Source organism: Protopterus annectens, chromosome 8.part0 (genome assembly GCF_019279795.1).
Source record: "Protopterus annectens isolate FY-2018-M chromosome 8.part0, PAN1.0, whole genome shotgun sequence".
Lineage (NCBI taxonomy): Eukaryota > Metazoa > Chordata > Ceratodontiformes > Protopteridae > Protopterus > Protopterus annectens.
In genome coordinates this window covers 1,302,368,602-1,302,387,739 of record NC_056741.1, presented here as the reverse complement: position 1 = coordinate 1,302,387,739, position 19,138 = coordinate 1,302,368,602, and the positions used below count along the sequence as shown (strand labels likewise).

The 19,138-nt window shown below is 41.6% G+C and overlaps 1 protein-coding gene across 3 annotated transcripts in view; it reads right to left on the bottom strand.

The window, feature by feature from the left end:
• Nucleotides 1–2,584: 2,584 nt before the first annotated feature.
• Nucleotides 2,585–19,138, bottom strand: part of SRPRA (SRP receptor subunit alpha) — an 880,927-nt gene continuing 864,373 nt past the window's right edge. For all 3 annotated transcript variants that reach the window (XM_044080819.1, XM_044080817.1, XM_044080818.1), the window contains one exon: nucleotides 2,585–5,511. In XM_044080819.1, coding sequence (XP_043936754.1) covers nucleotides 5,383–5,511 — 129 coding nt within the window. In that variant the 3' untranslated portion in view covers nucleotides 2,585–5,382. The remainder of the gene's footprint in view (nucleotides 5,512–19,138) is intronic.

Sequence of the window (19,138 nt, the reverse complement as noted above, 5' to 3'; positions counted from 1 at the left end):
CATGAGTTGGACAGGGCAAGATCCCCAGCTGGATCTGGGCTTTGAGAAAACTCCATCATCCTATCCATATCGGGTTCAGGCACCTGAGCAGCGAGACATTTCCTTGTGGTACATTTGGCTGAGGACACATGGCTTAAGTGACATTCAGCTGCAGAGAAATATGGCTGTTTGAAAATTTCCTGTGGCCAAAGAGAAGCACACACTGCCATGCTCTCAACTTTAATAAATGCATAGAGGCAGAAGAAGTAATGAGTGTTGTGGTCAGTGTACAGTACATACTTATGTAACTACAACATGTAGAAGTGTGCTATAGCATGGAGGAAATCCTGCAAGCTACTGTAGAGTCACATTTATGCTCCAGTATGCATTTTACGTAATGTTCCCTAGACACTGTGAAGGGGGTAGTGGTCCACACACAGTGATTATAAAGGCACTGCCCATTGTGCATTGCATTTTTACTGCCACTGACATACCCTCTGGCCAGCCTGCTGCTGATGCCTGCCATATTGCCTGCTGTCTCATGTTCCCTTGGGGACCACGGACATTGTTTTCCCCCTGTGCATTTGGTTAATAAAGTTCTGGGTATGGCAACACATTCTTCTCTTTGCTCACAGGGAATTTGCAAACAGCCATATTTCTCTGAAGCTGACTGTTACTTCAGCCATGTGCCCCTAGTCAAATGTACCACAGGGAAATGTCTCACTGCCTAGGTGCCTGAACATATCCATATCAGAGTGGGACAGCTGAAAGGATTTAGAGAAGACCAAAGAATGTGTGGACATGACCGGAGATAGGCTGGTCCGGGCAGTTGGGACAGGAGAAGGAGATTTACTCTGATGTGCAGTATGCTCTGGGACCTCAGACCTGGGTGCGGCTGACCTGAACGAGTCTGCTCCAGGGATGAAGAGCTATGGATCAGAACAACGTCCATGGGATCCTACAGACTTCTCAGACCTGAGATGAGGATTCGACAGACAGAAGTCTTAGCCGGTGCCAGCTCTTCTGGATCCAAAGGACCTCTCGGATCTGGAGAGAAGTGGAAACAGGAGGGATCCATATACGATGGGTCTGACAGTTTCCTGTGCATCTCAGGAGCAGAAGCCATGGGCCCCGGGGTAGCTGAGGGGACACGCTTCTTATGGATAAGGCATCTGAGCTCCAGGGGACAGGAGAAGACCTCTTAAGATCAGCTTGTTTTGCCAATCAGCAAGGGCTCAAGGATTGAAGGCAGAGCAGACATCGCATGGAACCTCCTAGTGCCCTACCCCAAGACAATACACATACCTCTTGTGGGGACCCAAAGAGGCACACCTTTTAAAACCAGAGGGTTTGTCTGAATCTGCAGGTTATTCCAACATGCCGAGGAAGAAAAAAAAAAAAAAGCACAGAACTCGCACACACACTAACTCTATACTAAGACTTTAACAGAAACAACCTATAGATACAGGAAAGTTTGTTTTTATATATATATATATATATATATATATATATATATATATATATATATATCTACACCCTGAAATTCGTAAGACTGAAACTTCAAAATCCTGAAACCACACAGAATACAAGTAATGATAATATGCCAGTACAAGGACACACAAACACATACAAAACACAGCACAGCAGTTGTCACCAAGTATGAGCAGGGGGACAAGCCCCCCTGCACCCTCCATGTGGGGTGCTGTGCCACCCCCCCCCACACACACACACCCTGCTACTTAAATACAGCAACTCCGAGATTGCACTTAGTGTAGTACACTTGGTGGAAAGTAATATGGTTTATGTTGTTTAAAGTCAGTATATGTATGCTGTGTGTCTTCAGTATTTTGAGTTTCAGGATTTTGAGTTTTCAGGGTTTTGTTCTTCAGTCTTATGAATTTCAGGACTGTGACATTTCAGTCTTCTGAAGGGGAACCATATATGTGTGTGTGTGTGTGTGTGTGTGTGTGTGTGCAAAGAAGAGAAAGGAGCAAATAAGAAAGCAGAAGGCAGGAAAAACTCAAACACCAGCAATAAACTCCAAAAAAGGGAGGTAGCTACCTAAGAAGGTAGGGGAGGTACCACTAACAGAGACAGAAAACACCTAAACCACTTAGAAGTAAGGAAATGGCTATTAATAGAATAGAAGTAAATGAAAAGCCACTTAGCTGAAACAGAAGCTCGGAGTCGCATCTGTACTGGAAGATGGCAAACGAGATCTTAAGGGTTGAAGAGGAGTGAGGCATTATGGGAGAAGGAGGAGTTTGAGGCTTGGATCGTACTTCTGGAAGAAATGGCAGAGTGAGATCCGAGGACAGATCCAAAGACCCATTTTTGATGCATAATGAAATGGACAACGTGCGCCTTAATGCAATGCAGTAGTAGCTCTTTAATGAATCCTCTGGTGTGTCTTTAAATTACAAATCTTACCAAGTCTAGGCTGTAATATTCCTCCTATAATGAAAAATCTTACAAATAAAAATATTGAATAAACAGGTTCCCATATACATTTTTCACAAGTACAAAAGAAACGGAGCACTCTATAGTAGTAGCAGTGAACCAGTTTTAAGAATGCACTATTAATATAAACAATAAACACAAGACATGCTACTATAACAGCTTTATTTAAGAAATCTTTTACATTTTTATATAAATTACTTTATATTTTATGTAGCAGACAAAATTGTATGTACTGCACTACTGCAAGTTTACAACATGTATTCTGTAAGACACTGTTGTTCAGAAGAGAGATTTGTATAATTCAAAAAGGACACCTCTAAGTAGGCATAGCATGAGTCACTTCAATCATTTGCATCTAGGTAGCATTATATTCAATAAAAAAACCTAACAAAAATTTCAGCTTTCAAAAGTACCCCAAACTTCTTGCAAGCAATGCACTGAAAATGAAAATTCTAACAGTAAAATCATTAAGATACATTATGCCCTTTGAGCACACACAAAAAAGCAAAATAGTAAGAGAAATAGTAATCATACAAGTTAAAAGAATACAATTTCCAGTTTTCTGTGCACAAGCTTAACCAGAACTCAGCTGGCTGTATGTGGAGCATTGCAAGTTCCTAGGGTCTTTTTTTTTGGGGGGGGGGGTGCTGTAGGATGGCCAAGTTAGAACAAATAGCAGAAAAGCTCAATGCAAGGATCCACTAGACCAGCAGGAGAAACAAAAGACAAAACTGGCAACTAGCAGAGGAAGGACAGGGATCTTGAACTACCAAGAAAACTTAACAAAAAAGTGTAGATATCAAGTAATACGGATGGACATACAGCCTTTTCAAGGCTCTATGAAGTGTGTTTTAAAACACTAGTGTATAACGTACAAATTCTCCTAACAAGACTTCATACCAAATGTTTTCTCCAAAGATATTTTGTGGACTGTGGCAGGCCTTTATAAGTAGGGCGTTCTCTTACCTACACATATGTACAGCAGTTTATTTTTTGCAACCCCTCTGCCAGCCAACCATCAGCCTCCTCCCACAATGTGTAAGACCATTCTTTCCTCATGGGGGATGAGAGCCATCACCACCTCATTCATTCTCTAGTAAGGTGAGAGCGCACCGAGAGCGCACTGACAGGCAATCATTCAGGCATCTGTAAGGGTCTCCTTCTTAGACCAAGGAGCCCCTTCGTAGCTTCCAAGAGATGCCAATACTACCAATCTACTGGGGAGGATGCAAACTTCACTATTTGACTGCCCCCGACCTGTGTGACTATGCCACTGCTGCACATTCCTCTGGCCGTGACTCTGCAGGCTACACCGCCCAAAGCTTCCACTTGGTCTTGCCCATGCAGTGAGTGAACCACCTCCCTCCCCCCAGGATGGGCAGGCCATATGTCTCACCACCATCCCGTTTTACTCCAGCCAGCACCTGTACTAATTAATCAAACAAGGGTTGTCTGGGTCACATTTAGAGCTCACCCTCTGAGCCACAAGAGAAGAGGGTCACATGTATTGTAATTTGTTGCAGAATGACGCATCTGGAAATTTAAAGATAATCAAACTTTTTTACATGCGTTACTTCCCTTGATGTTTGTCCACGATACGAGTTGTGGACAGGACTTTGCAACAGTACCTATTTCCTGATTTTTACAATATTCCACAACTTAAGAAGAGTATCCATTCTCTTCATAACACTAAATCTTCAATAACTCCAGATTTAAAACCATACAAGCTTATAACTGAAACCTGGGACAATGATTCACAAAGATAACCATATTACAGATGTCAGCAAAAGTTGTATGAGACAGAATACAAAATTATGGCAGATGTCTCTAACAGAAGGGCCCTTAGTAAATATTGTCTTGCACACAAACAATACTTATGCCATCTACTAAGACCATTAGTTATTCAGTGTTCAACATTTTTGTCATACATTAATTATACTGGACAATGCTCATGTGCTCTCTCCAAACATCCTGTTTAATGCATCACAAATTGACTGAATTTTATTTGTTAGAAGTATGAATGAAGTGTGTGACACCATCAACTTTTCAACTGCTGGTAAGGAGAATAATTCAAACACAAAAGGAGTATTCAAAAACTGAACGCCAGAGTCCTTTGGCAAGCAGATATTACGGTATGGAGACTCCTGTTTAATGCTAAGCTCAACTCAAATGTCTTAACAAAAACACAAGACCACCTGAACAGCACAAAAACAGCAAGAAACTACTGCTAGCTGAAAAATAAAAACCCATCAAAAATTCAACAAAATTCAATGACTGCCAAGACTTCAGTGGATTTAATGATCTCTTATTATTATATTTGTTAACAGAATCACTGCAAAAGGCCTTCTTGGGAGCTTTTTTTCTTAAAGTTATCAATACTGTAAAAGGACCACTTGCAATGAACTATACAAAACTCTGTTCTGGACCATCCTGCATCTTCAGAAGGCTTGAGAGACACAAGGTGCTGAGAAATGTCAAAGGCACACTGGAAGAGAGTGTACAAAGGTTCTTCTATCTGAAATACATCAAAAATGAAACCACAAATATAGCTCTGGATATCAGTTTGGTCTAGAAAATCAAATTCAGTCCTATACGTGGTTCCACAGTCTCAAGACACAAAACTGTTTTATTTTTTTTTACTTCTGCAGCAGTTTCTATGTAGTTCAAGTTTCCCCAACACTAACTGCTACAAAGTCTTCCATACTAGTAGCAGTAAATTTTTAATTTCATTATATTCTTACAATATACAGTAAGAAGTGTGCAAAATTACACAAACAATAACTACTGTAAAGACAAAAAACAAGCAGTTAATGACAACACTTTGTACTTTCTCATGCAGATGCACCTATGGTTTTCTTAACGGATGCTCTGCAGGGCACATTCATGAAAAAAGCTGCTCAAGGGAGCTGTAAACGCAGTGGATGTGGTACATCTGGTGGCACTTCAAGCTTTCATGAGAGCACTAACCACAGCTTTAGCATTGAGACTGCGCAAATCACTGTAGGTCTGCCCGGTACCAACAAAGACAATAGGCTGTCCAGTGATGTAAGTCATGGAGATGGCAGCACCAACCTGAAACAGAAAGAAAACCTTTAAAAGATGCTTTTTTTGCCAGTGGTATAAAAGAAGCATTTCAGTACGATATCTACTTATACATTTTGGTAATAAAGTAATATAACCCATTCTTCATAAGAAAAATGTGCATTATGTGGTAAACTGTACACAAACCTCCTTATGCACAGGAATTACTATTGTCACCTAGCAGAGTCCTATTCTAACAAACAATATAAACCAAGGGTAGAGAAGTGAGTAATACAAAAGCATGCCTTTCAGACATCACCTAATTTCCTCTGCATTTGTTTTGTCTAGCCTTGTGCAAACATTTACCATAAAGACATCTCATTATTACAATTTTTTTATAACAAAAAAATTCAAACTGCACTTGTAAATAGAAATCGGACCTTGTAAACAACAAAATTAAAAGATCCATCAGCAGTCTCAGTCCTTAAATCTAACCCCAATTGTACCTTAAACTGCCAACATGTTACACACCTGCAAATCAGTTCAAAAAACTACAATCAGTGCTCTCAAGCATACTTCTCAACTGTCCAGATTTCTACAGATTGTCCAGATTCATGTCTCATATTTTTGGCCTGTTTCTCATACAATTTTTGGTTTTCTGATAAATCACTGAAGGTTGAAGTCACTAAATAATGACATACATTTGGGTTTCAGACATCATACCCTTCAGAAAATGCATGATAACATACATCCTGTTATTCTAGCAAATTTCTAAGATTTTTAAGAGCAATATTTAAAATCTGTTTCTATTTTTGGACCCTTGTCCCTCTATTATTTTAGGTTTTGTCTAAACTTCTTGCACCAAGAGGATGATCGGTATGCTCCTAAGGCACTTACAAAACTTTTTTTAAGGACTTCTAAGGACAGGCAGGTAACCTAAACCCCAAAATTCCAAGTTCCATCAAGGTTTTCTTCTGTTTTAAATACAGAGAATTTATGTACTCACCATAGCATTCCATGTTTGTTGTTCATCTCGCCATTCATTCTTACTTGTTGGGTCAGGAGCTCTTCCATGGCTCTGACTCGGCCGCATACTACAGCTCGAAGTCTTTCAACTTGGCTCGTGGATGAATAGCTAGTCCATCATGCATTGTGTAATTCCCCAGATCGTGTTTGCTGCTATTTATAGTCATATGAGACGACTAGTCCTACCATAAAAGATACAATAAGGAAGGAAAAGAAGAAAGACGAAAGAAGGAAAGAAAGCCAGAGGAGCACCTGTTCAAGGAAGAAATCCTCCAGGTTCTCTTAGGTAGGGGGAAGGTGGGGGGAGACTGTAAGAATGAATGGCGAGCTGGACAACAGACATGGAATGTTATGTTGAGTACATAACTTCTTTATGTTATGTTGTCCTATCTTGCCGCCTTCATTCTTACTTGTTGGGACAGCGTCCCTAGCACCATACTTCCAGGGTGGCTCATGGGAGTACACTTTTCAGCACAGTGGAACCCAAGGATGCCCTGTCCCTGGATGCCAAATCCACCTTGTAATGAGTGATAAATGTGTGAGGTGTTGTTCACGAGCAGCAAGATAAATACTGTCCATGGATAGTCTGGCTATGTAAGCAAATGATGTTGCCATGGCCCTTAGATTGGCCCCTGACTTTAAATGGCAGTTGTCTGTTACTGGCATTGTAGATAAATGTAATGCAATTTGAAAGCCAGTTTGAGAGTGAAACTTTACAGACTGGCATACCTTTCTTGGCGTCTGAAAATGACAAGCGAACAGATTTCCTGATATCTTTGGTTTTATGTAAATAGAAGCGAAGTTGTCTATGCACATCTAACTGATGCAACTTATATTCTGCCTTGTTGCTATGATTAGGGAAGAACACTGGCAGTTTGATAGACTGGTTTAAATTACCTTGAGAACACACCTTAGGTAAAACGGAAAGATTCGTCCGTAGGGATACCCTATCCTTATGGAAGATTAAATGAGGGAGTTTGATGGATAGGGCTTGCAATTCCGAGACCCTTCTTGCAGAGATGATAGCAACTAAGAAAATTGTCTTCCAAGACAAAAATATGAGGTCACAAGATGATGAGTGTTCAAAAGGGGGCAAGGTCAGATAAGTTAGAACAAAATTCAAATCCTATGGCAAGAGTGGTTCTTTAATAGGAGGTCTCAACAAATGGGTACCCCTGCGAAAGGCCTTACACAACTTATGTGACATCAACCTAGAAATTCCATCTCCTATATGAAAGTTAGAGATTGCAGCTAATTGTACCTTGATGGTAGTTGCCGCAGAACCTTGCTAAAAGATCTCTGATAAGAACTCCAGGATAGAAGAGATCAGAGCAGAAAAGGGATCGATATTTTGTACTCTGAGTCTAGAGTGAGAACCTTCTCCATTTGCTTGAATATACCTTCCTAGTAGTAGCTTTGTGCGAAGATACTAAGATATGTTTAACTACTGGTGTGAAATTATGAAGCCTAAGTTTGGAACTGGAGCAGCCATGCTGTCAAAGGGAGGGGTGGAGGGTTTCCGACATATGAGTGAGAAGGTCTGGAACTCAGTCCAGCATCCACGGTTCCTCCTGTAGATGTGACCAAAGGAAAGGAAACCAAATCTGACGAGGCCAGTACGGAGAGATGAGAATCATCCTGCTTCCCAATGAGTAAGCTTTCTGAATGACTTGTGGAATCAGGAGAAATGGAGGGAAGGCATTCAGAAGTCCCGAGGGCCAATCACGAACAAGAGCATCCCTGGGCGACTCCCCCAGAGGGGGGATCAGGGCAAAATAGCGGCTGCATTTGGCATTCATGTGACTGGTAAATAGATCACAGCGAGGCTGACCCCATCTCTAGAAAATCTTTTCTGCTATCTCCTTCTTCAGGGTGAGGCAACAGAATAGCTTTGCTTAGCCTGTCTGCTGTCAAGCTGGATTTCCCCAGGATGTGCACTGCTACAAGAAAACGTTGGGAAGAGACTGCCACTGTTATACTCTGATAGCTTCTCGTTAAAGGGGATAGGATTCAGTTCCTCCTGGTTTGTTTATGTACCAGACCACCGACATATTGTCTGAATTGCAATAGTTCCTAATGGAAGAGAGTCCTGAAGTGGTTGCACTGCCAAGAGCACTGCTCTCATCTCTAGGACACTGATGTGCAAATGGGTCTCGTGATCTTGCTAAGTGCCTTGGACCATCCTTCCAAGATAATGCCCCCCGTCCTCATCTGGGAGGCATCCGTGGTCACTGTAGCCAGAGGTTGTTGTGGGGTAAAAGGTCAACCTGATGTGACATGACTGGAGAGGCGTCACCATCTCAGGTCCATCTTGCAAGACTCTGCAAGAAGGATTTGGTGACACACTGGAAGTTCTTGTAGGGACCACTGAGAAAAGAGAAGCCACAGGAGAATTCCCAAGTAAATCCTGGCTAACAGAACCAGAGTTATTAGTTGTTGCCATCGTACCTAGAACTTTCAGGACAGTTTTTACTTTTACTTTTGTCTTTGGCAGAAGATCGGAAATCTGTTGTCTGAGTACCACAACTCTTTCTGCAGGTAATTTTGCTATCATGGAGATGGTGTCTAACTCTGCTCCTATAAAGGTAATATGTTGACAAGGCAACGAGGCATATTTTTCTACATTTATTGTTATTCCTAACGGAGAACAAATTTGTAAGGTCTTGTCTCTCGACTGTTGAAGAAGATGCTTGGTGGTGGCAGTCAGGAGCCAGTTGTTGAAATATGGAAACACTTGGATGCCTAACCGTCTCAAGTGAGCCGTGACTACTGCCATGCATTTGGTGAACATTCTAGGGGCTGTAGTGAGGCCAAAGGGCAGAGTTCAGAAATAATGACTGGCTCCCAGCTGGAAGCGCAGGTGACTCCTTGATGCTCTGTCCATTTTTATGTGGCAGTACTCATCTTGGAGGTTTAGCGAGCACATCCAATCGTCTTTCCCTAAAAAGGAAAGAATTGACTGCAGTGTCACCATTGGACTTGGACTTCTTTACGGATTTGTTTAGTTTGCTGAGATCCAACATGGATCTCCAGTCCCCTGTCTTCTTTGGCACCAAAAAGAAACTTGAGTAAGTTCCGAATCCTACTTGGTCTGTGGGGGCTTCTTGGATGACTCTCTTGTTTAGCAACTTTTGAATCTCTATAGTTGCCTGTTCCCTTAGACTGGGTGGAACATCCGGGATCCTTCTGAGTTCTGGGACAGGAAGGGAAAAGGATATACAGTAACCTCTGGATATTTGTACTCATTTGTCTTTTCATCAGGCTTCTGAGTACAGAGATAACCCCCCCCCCCGACTGTCTCCAGAGTAGGACAGATGGACCTCCTTTCAGGAGTGCTGAAAGGGTTGGCTGTGAAACGAATCACGGTCACCCTGATTTTGCATGTCCCCGCTTCCTCATAGACAGCGTCTACCACTACTTCCTCCCCCTCTGCCCCCTGGGGAAGGATTCACCACATGCGTCCTGTAAAACTCCTGGGATTTTTTGAAACACATTTTTCCACCCTTCTGGCCCTTAGGATAGGGTCTGGAAGGTACGGAAAAATGCACCCCAATGGCAGAGAGGGTTTTTCCTTCTTGCTCGCATCTGGTGAGTGTGTCCTTGACTTTAGGTCCAAAGAGTGAGGAACCATCGAAAGGGGGCTTTGACAAAGGTAGACTTAAAAGGTTCCGCAAAGTTACACAAGCGCATCCAAGAGTGTCTCCTTAGGGGAAACGCCTGAACCTGCTGCCCTGCTCGCTCCATCCGCTGTGTAGTAAAGCAGTCTCATGGAGGAGTTAACTATGGAATTTAAGGTGGATAGCTGGGAGGTCACTTTGTCTGACACCCCCACAGCTAGTAAACCTTGTAGGGCATCTCCCAACTCCTTCAGATGATCACTCTGTAGTCTCGTGAAGTGTATTAGTTCAGTGATCGAAGGGTGAAAGTCGCTGATGAGAAAAATTTGCTTCCCATATCTGTCCATCATTCGAGATTCTTTATTCGGCAGATAAACAGAGGAGGACGTTTCAGAAAGTTCTTTCTTGTTAGCTGCCACCACCACCATAGCATCTACAGTTATGCCTTTAGTAAAACTCCTTTTCTGTTGGTGCCGTTAAAAATTTATTTGGTCTTCTAGGGTCTGATCCCATAGTGTCTGGCGACTCCCATGCCTTTCGACTAACCAACTCCATCAGTTCATCGAAGGGCTGAGACACCCAAGAGGCTGAAGGTTGAGATCCGAAGGCCTTCAGGTAAATCTACTCCTCATCAGAAGGGTTAAGGGGCTTCCAACCACCTCTCTGCTTCAGGATTTCAAAGATATCTGCAAAGGAGATATCTTCAGAGGATGACTGTGGGAACCCTTCTGACTCCTCGAGGTCAGCATCTGAGGTGATGGACTCATCAGGGAAGTCCAGATGCTTCCTCTTGCATGTCTTCTTCCGAGGAGCCTCCTCAGAAGGGGACTCTGGGGAGGTCTCAGGAGAATGGGACTTGCCCAGTCAGGCTACCTCAGGCCCTGAATAGCTGGTGTCCTTAGGATGGGATGATGTTGAGACAGACGCCAGTGCCCTAGAGGGAAGACTATCAGTACCATTGCATGGAGCTGTAGGAGAGGACAGCACACTCATCAGCTCGAAAGCAGGCCCCTCTGGCTCCAAGAACACCCCCTGTTCTGAAGAAAGAGATGGAATCCCTTGCTCCAAAGAGATAGTCTCCGAGACCGATGTAGGAGCCAAGCTCACCTACGCCGAAGCCCAGAGGGGTAGGCTCAGCACCGAGGAAACTTGGGTCTGAGCCCCCCCCCCCGGAGTAGGTCGGAGAGCTTTGGCTCCTAGACACCTCGGATGGCACAGATCGTATCGACAACAGTTCCGAAATCTCCTGAAGGGGTCTCGGATCCACATCAACTGGTACTTGGCACTCTGGCTCTGAAGATCCAACTTGGCTCAGAGGAGGAAGAGTCATGGATGAAAGAATCTTAGTTGGCTCCTGAATCGAATGGGTCAGAGCCGAAATCAATTTAGCCAGCGACTTCAGAAGTCTGCGCATCACCCTATCCACATCTTCATCCGATAAGCTCCTAGTGGACCTTGAGGAAAGGGATGGTATGAGAGATCGCTCCAAAATGGGGGATTTCAAAGTAGGGGAGTCCAGTGATAACTCTGCGGACCAGCTCCAAAAGGTAGTCTCTCTTGGCTCCGAAGTGTGTGCAGCCAAAGGAGTTGGCTTGTCCAGTTAAATGGTCTCTCTAGGCTCCGATTCCTGTGGAGCCGAAGAGATTGATTTCTCTGAAGTTTTTGGTATCTTTACAGGTGGCTCCGAATGAGCCAATGAAGAAGAGGAGGAGGATGGTCTCTTAGTAGGTTTTTCACCCCTAGAAGATGGTGACTTAGATTTGAAGGAGGTACTCTGGTTTTCCAAAGTTTCACCAAAATAAGTTTTTAGGAGCCCTCTAACAACAAGATGTTCCTTCTTTCCTGAAGAACACGGGAGCTGAAGGAATGACAAAAGGTACAAGATTCCTGTGTGAATGGCCCCCAAACAATAAACGCAGATACTGTGTCCATCAGTTAGGGACATCTTTTGAGAACATTTCTGGCACTTTTTAAATCCTGAGGGTTTAGGCTCCTTCTCTTTAGTTTCTTTAGACATGGTATGAAAGAAGCACAACTACTAAAGCTTTGAAAAAACAACATGCTAACTAGATACAAATTAAACACACTCAAGATATAATTTTTTAAATAGTCTGCTAAAGCACTAACAAAACAGAACACAGCAATACACCAACATTTGACAAAGAAATACAGCTGTGCCCTCTAATTTAAACGGGTGTTAGGCCCTCTAACGGATCTAGAAGCTGTTGACAGGGAAGAAAAGGTCAAACCCTCTATATAAAAAAAAAAAAAAAAAAAAAAAAAAAAAAAAAAAAAGAGTACTTGGCTCTCTAACTTAAACGAGCCAAGAAACAGACCAGGAAACACATAGCTAAACAGAGTTTAACAACAAATAGACGGGAGAGACAAAACAGCCCTTGCGACTAAGACGACTGCCAACAAAGCAACAACACAGCAAAAGTACAGCACACGAGAACAACAAGAGATGAGAGAACTATCCAACTTAGCACCCTATGACTAATAATGCACAAACAATTTACAATGGTTCAAAAAATATTTTTTTTTTCAAAACTTAGCCACGGCCAAGGAGAAGAGCATCCGAACTCGCTGAGTGGCAAACGAGACCTGGGGAATTACACAGTGCATGAGGGATAGCTATTCACTCACGAGCAAAGTGAAAGACTTCGAGCTATAGTATGCAGCCGAAATAGAGCCGAAGATCGGCTCCGGATCCAACAAGTAAGAATGAAAACAAGATAAGCCAACATAACATCTATGGTTATGACTCAAACTCGCTCTTACTTTCATCAGCTGGACACTTTTTATGCCCAAATCATATTACAGCTTAAAAGCACCCTATTCTATTTCTTGTCTCTTTCTAGCTACATGCAACACTCCCCAGGCAGTGAGTCCTATTTTAAAATTCATATAGACTCCAAACACTGCTTTACAAAAACAATGTTTAACCTGCATCTTAAGAACATCACTGTATCTCTCTTGTGGTCTTAACAGTGCACTGAATTTCAGTCTCCTTCAGTTTCTGTTGCTTCTAGTACATCGTAATTGGCAGCCTCTTCTTTACCAACTGCCTCTCACATTCTTGTATATACTCCAGAGTGCAAAAAGCATACTGTGTTCTAATTCTTCACAAACTACATCAAGTTCCTTAAGTCAAACCTGCACTGACCATAACTGGCATAAAGCCTGAACTCCCTCTCTTGACATACATTCCTTATATGAACTACAACAGATCTCCTCAAAGGACATGTATGAAGCTGGATCATCTTCACTTACTGGCCTACCACTTCAACAACCCCTAACTTTTGAACACTCAATATGGCCAAAATTAGTTCAAAGCTTAAACAAAAATCCCTTCAACATAAAAGTTGGAAAGGCACAAGAATAATTACTACAAAACAGATCATCTGTTTATTATGTACTTTCAGCCACAAGTGGAATTTTTCAGAATACCAACATTAAAAAATCAGTCCCTTTAATACTACCATGGTAAGTGACACAGAACAATCAAAACACTTTGGTACCAAAGTGTAAAACATGATACTATTAAACTGCACAGATCACGTGTGACTTACATTTTCAAGATCTTAATTTTTTTTTTAAATCAATTGTAACATTTAAACTTGGACTTTTATGCACCTGTAACCCAAGCTGCCACAATGTTTCTGTTTGTTATAGGTATTTGAAACATCCTTCTCCAGCATCTAAATTAACCTTTTCTAAAATGAAAAAGTAAATGCTGCTGGCATTCTGAAGAAGTCCATGTGTGGATTAAAGTACTTAATAAACAGTTCATCTGTTTTGTACTAATTATTCACTTACCTTTCAAGCTTTTTTGTTCAAACCTCTAACTTCTATAATACCACACTTATTTATTTACTGTGGACCATTTGCAGGCACTCATCCACTATTTTCTTTCTTACACAATTTCCATCACTCACATACTTCTGAGTTCACCATTATTCCCTTGCACAAAGATGGTACTTCCACTGACCCGGGGAACTACGGACCTATTAGCCTGACTAGCCTTATCTACAAGTCCACAGAGCGAATCATCATGGACCTTATCAAAACGATAAGTAATCTCCATACACTTAACCCTACTGTTTGGATTTGTCAAAGGGAGATCATGCCTGTTAAACCTGGTGGACTTATTTGAGTCAGTCACCAAGGCTCTGGACGTGGGGAAATCTGTGCATACAGCCTACCTGGACTTAGCCAAATTATTTGACATTATCCTCCACTCAGGCATCGTTGACAAACTCACCCAACTAGACATAAACCCTTATATCGTTAGATGGGTTGCTAACTGGCTCACTGACAGACCTCATAGTCAAAACAGCGGAACCACCTCCAACAGCAGACCTGTAACCAGTGGTGTTCCACAGGGATCAGTCCTGGGACCTCTACTGTTTGGAATCTATTCCTTGAAGTACAAGCAAAAACTAAAGGTCTGTAGCTGACAAAGTTTGCCGATGACTACAAACTGGGAGCGGTCACATACTCTCCAAATGATGTCAACATCCTACAAGAGGGTCTTACACAAACAAATGATTGTTGCCAACGTCATGGCCTTAAACTCAATGCAAAAAAAAATGCATCATTCCTTTCAGTAAAAGCGATATTCCTGCTAACTACTACATCAATAGCAACACCTTAATTATGCACTCAGTGGTGAGAGACCTGGGCACACACACAGGTTGACAGCAACCTTACCTATGACCACCATGTCTCCACAGTGGTAACCTCCCTGTACTCTTCCCTCATCAGGCGAATAACCAATAACTGAGTACAACAATGCCCCTTTTGGTATGTACCTTTCTAAGCAATTGGAGAAACCACAAAGGATCCTCACAAGAAAAATTCAAGGTCTTCACCATCTATCCTATGGGGATCACCTGAAATCACTGTCACTTTATTATGTTTCATACAGACTACTCAGAGGTGATTCTCTGCCTTGCACATAAGGCAATCACTGGCCCTGCTTTACTGGAAATGCTTCGTATCCGAAAGTCAAATGGTACACAGGTTACTTGCTCTAAAGACCTTAACCTGATATGGGACATTAATAAAACCTGTTGGAGGGACAGATTCATCTCCCAGAGGTTAACACACCTTTGGAGCACACTTCCACTTCATGTCAAGCACAGCACCTCATTGGCCCTCTTCAAACACAACCTGGAAGACTGGACGGGTGACAGTAAATGGAGACCTAAAGGGATTAAATGCTTTGGAATTCTGGAAACTAGTCTGCTTAAAGTAAGAAAACGAACTCCAGGATTTATTTTAATACTTGCCATTATAGATTGATGTGTGACCATATCTGATGTTTTTGTCTGCATTCCAAAACTTTCTGGTTTATTCCAGTGTTATTTTAATTTTAAAAATTTCTAGGTATTTTACAAGTTCCAGGTTAAGTCAGTAAAACTTTTTTCCTGTGAGGCCTAAGGGAAGATTAGTAGCTTATAAAATGTAGGAAACAGCTTACAACTAGTATAAAATTGTTCTAGGTTTCAAAGCTGTTAAAACAGACCACTGTGTACTGTGTAAGTATATCACAGTTCTTCCAACTAAACTATCTCGTCTATGTTCCAAGTCTAGTGGCTTGAATTGCCTGTTCCTTATATAAATATTACTTTAATACCTTCCTCTCCTGTCTCATTTGTTCACAGTAGTGAACACTAAAGGATTATACTTACAAGGCCTTCTCTGTAAGCTAAGCTTCATTTATACTCCTATTTATATCTTCTTAACCCCTAGTTTTACAATAACGCTGATTTTAAACATTTCCAGTTTACTTTTAATATAGTCATTTACTGCCAGTATCTAGTTTTATCCTAAAATCAGCTGTAAAAATATAAAATGAGGACCAAACATAGCTGTTTAATAAATTACAAAAGCTACTTAGGATGTCCTTTGAGACAGCTTTTGAACAGCAGTACACAAGTCTATGAAATATATTTTTTTAAAAAGAAAAACTCTTAGTTTAGATTACAAGTGAGTACACTATGTGAGCCAACTGTTAAAGATCTGCAATCTGGAATGTCAGTGTTGTTTCATATTGTTTGACACTTGAAATAACTCTCCTGATTCAAGAATACCCACAACTGCACTATATGAGCCTGCTGTTAAGAGATCTGGCTAATTCCAAAATGTCCAGTGTTGTTTCTTATTGTTTGATAAAGGAAAGTTATGTACTTACCATGACAGATCTGCCGTCTGCTTCTGAACTTCTTCCTCAATGGATAGGTCTTTGGATCAGACCTTGGATCCATCTTTCGCCACTCAGGACTTTGGATCTCAAGATCAGGCTCCTCCCATAACTTACAACCCCCTCAAAGCACAACATTACCACACATAGAGTTTACCCAAGAATACACACAACTCCATAATGGTGGTGATGATGATGATGATGATGATAATGCTCAAAAGATTATGCCAAGGTAATAAAAATGCTTAAAAGCTGAGCTGGAGTTAAAAAGTGCACTTGAAGGGCCTTCAGAATAGGTCAGTCCAGGCAAACCAGGATACAGGAGCAATGAATTCCACAATCAGGCAGGGGATGGGACAGAGTCCCCAGCTAATATAATGCTCGGGTGGATTCATGGACAGATATTCTGGAGGACAGCTGAACCAAAGCTTGCCCTGCTTATATAGAGTAAATCCAGTTTATAATGGAATATGGAGGTATGAACATTTGACCAAAGGGCAGCTGTACAAATGTCAACAGATGCACTGGAAAGAAAGCAGTAGAGGTTGCACAGACCTAGTGGAATGAGCATTTTTCTCCCAAACACCTTTACTGAATTATCACTTGTGACATAGGCAAATTTACTTTTATATAAAAGCAATCAAACTATATTAACATAAACATTATGATATATAGCAAATATATATGAATATAAACTAAGCAACATTACATACATTATTCATTTCCTGCCTTTTTTAAAGAAACATCTTTATTAAACCATCACTTACTACACAGGCAATCATACACATAAATTGAAACAAACCACATTGACCCACACTCCTAGTTAAAGCATTGTACATCACTTATAACCTACCCAATCTTTCTCACTCAAACATTACATAGCTCATTTAGGTCCTGCCGCCTTTTAAACCTCATTCCTTCCTTGTACGTATTGTTCCCACAATTCCCATTTTTTCCTATGCAGTTTACTCCTACCCTTTTCTAAACATCTCAATTCCAGTTGTTTTATCTTTGTTACTATATTCACTACTTCCCATACAGTTGGTTTAGATTTTGATTTCCATTTTCTAGTAATTGCTTTTTTGGCAGCCACAATTATTAGGCACTGCAAAGCCTTACCATGTGTAGGCAATTCTGATTCTGTATCATAGCTCAGAAAAAATCTCCCTTGTTAGACCAATCTGCTCACCCAGCATCTCAGACAGTGCATCCTGCAGTGAATTGAAGTCCACCAACTTACCACACTCCCAGAAAATATGTTCCCCATTACCTCTTTCTTCCCCTTCACACCTTCAACATTTGCTGTCTGCCTAAGGAAAATTTATTTGGAGTTTACCTGAGGTATAAAAATATGTATGTACACATTTCCAGGCTTTGACAGGTTTAGGTAAGGACAAACCTTTTTCTCTGTATACATGTGTAAGGCAAAAGTAGACAATCACCTTGATAAAGTGACTTTAGGAACTCCATGACACAGTTTATTTGCTGTACATGATGCAAAAAGTTGATCAGACTTTCTGAATGCTTTCATACAGTGCATGTACAAATGGAGCTGTCTACGAACATCTAACAGATGTAGCATGCATTCTCCTTCGTTCAAAAAATTCTGGAAGATAACTGGAAAGTTAACGTTCTGATTTAAATTAGTCTTGGTAGCTACCATTGATAAAAAGGAAAGGTTAATTCGAAGGGCAAATCTGTCCTTATGGAAGATAATGTCCGGAGGTTTGCATGAAAGGACTTGCAGTTCTGACACCCATCTTAGCAGAAGTAACTGCCACTAAGAATACTGTTTTCTATGAAATGGGGATCCACCTTGGCTTAAGGTTTAAATGTTGGTTTAGTCGGTGCTTGAAGTAAAACAGTGATATATTCCAGGGAGGGGTAGGATCTCCAAGAGAAAGTCTGAGAAGAAAGGTACCCCTCAGAAAGGCCTTAGATAATCTGAGACAGGAAATTGGAGATGGATTCTCTCCAATGTGAAAACCAGAAATAGTTGACAAATGGACTTGAATAGCACAGTAGAGCTGGCACCATTCTGAAAAAGACAGGCTAGAAAGTATAAAACCCTTTCTTGATGCCCCTTCCAGCGGTTAAAGTTCCTTTGAGCAGCCCAAATACAGAATCCTTTCCATTTGCTTTTGTAAAGGGCAAAGAACCAGCTACCTTTGGTGTTGTGGGAATAAGCAAAATGATCACAGCACAACTGACCCCACTGGTGGAAGATCTGTTCTACCACCTTTTGACTGAGGGACGGTTTGTGAGGCAGGAGGATGGATCTGTTTAAACTGTGAGCTAATACACCCAACCTTCCAAGAATGTGCATTGCTAAAAGGCAGCAACTGGAAAATATAGCCCAGTGAGAAATGGTCATGGCTTCTTGGCATAACGGGTAGGAGAGCATTCTCCCTAGCTTGTTGATGTACCGCACTACCAACACTGTTGTTGGTTTGGATAAATATCAGACCTTGAGCGAGGGAGTCTTGGAAGGCTTACTATGCTAGGAAAACTGCCCTCATCTCTAGAGTGTTGATACTGAGATTGGGCTTGGAGGAGGACAGTGTGCCTTGGGCTGGCTTTCCCCTATAGTCTCCACCCTCAATCCAACTGGGAAGTGTCCATTTTCAAAGTGGCTCTGGGCTGGGGAAAGGCAAATGTGTGACCTTGCAGCCAAGCGAATATGAGTCCTGCAAATGTTTATCAGACATATTTGGAAAAGACATTGGTTGGCAACTGATGCACCAATGGACAGCTAGGGTCTACTGGAGTATGTTCATATGGACAAAAGTGATGGAAGCAGCCATCGAACCCAGTAGACAAAGAACCA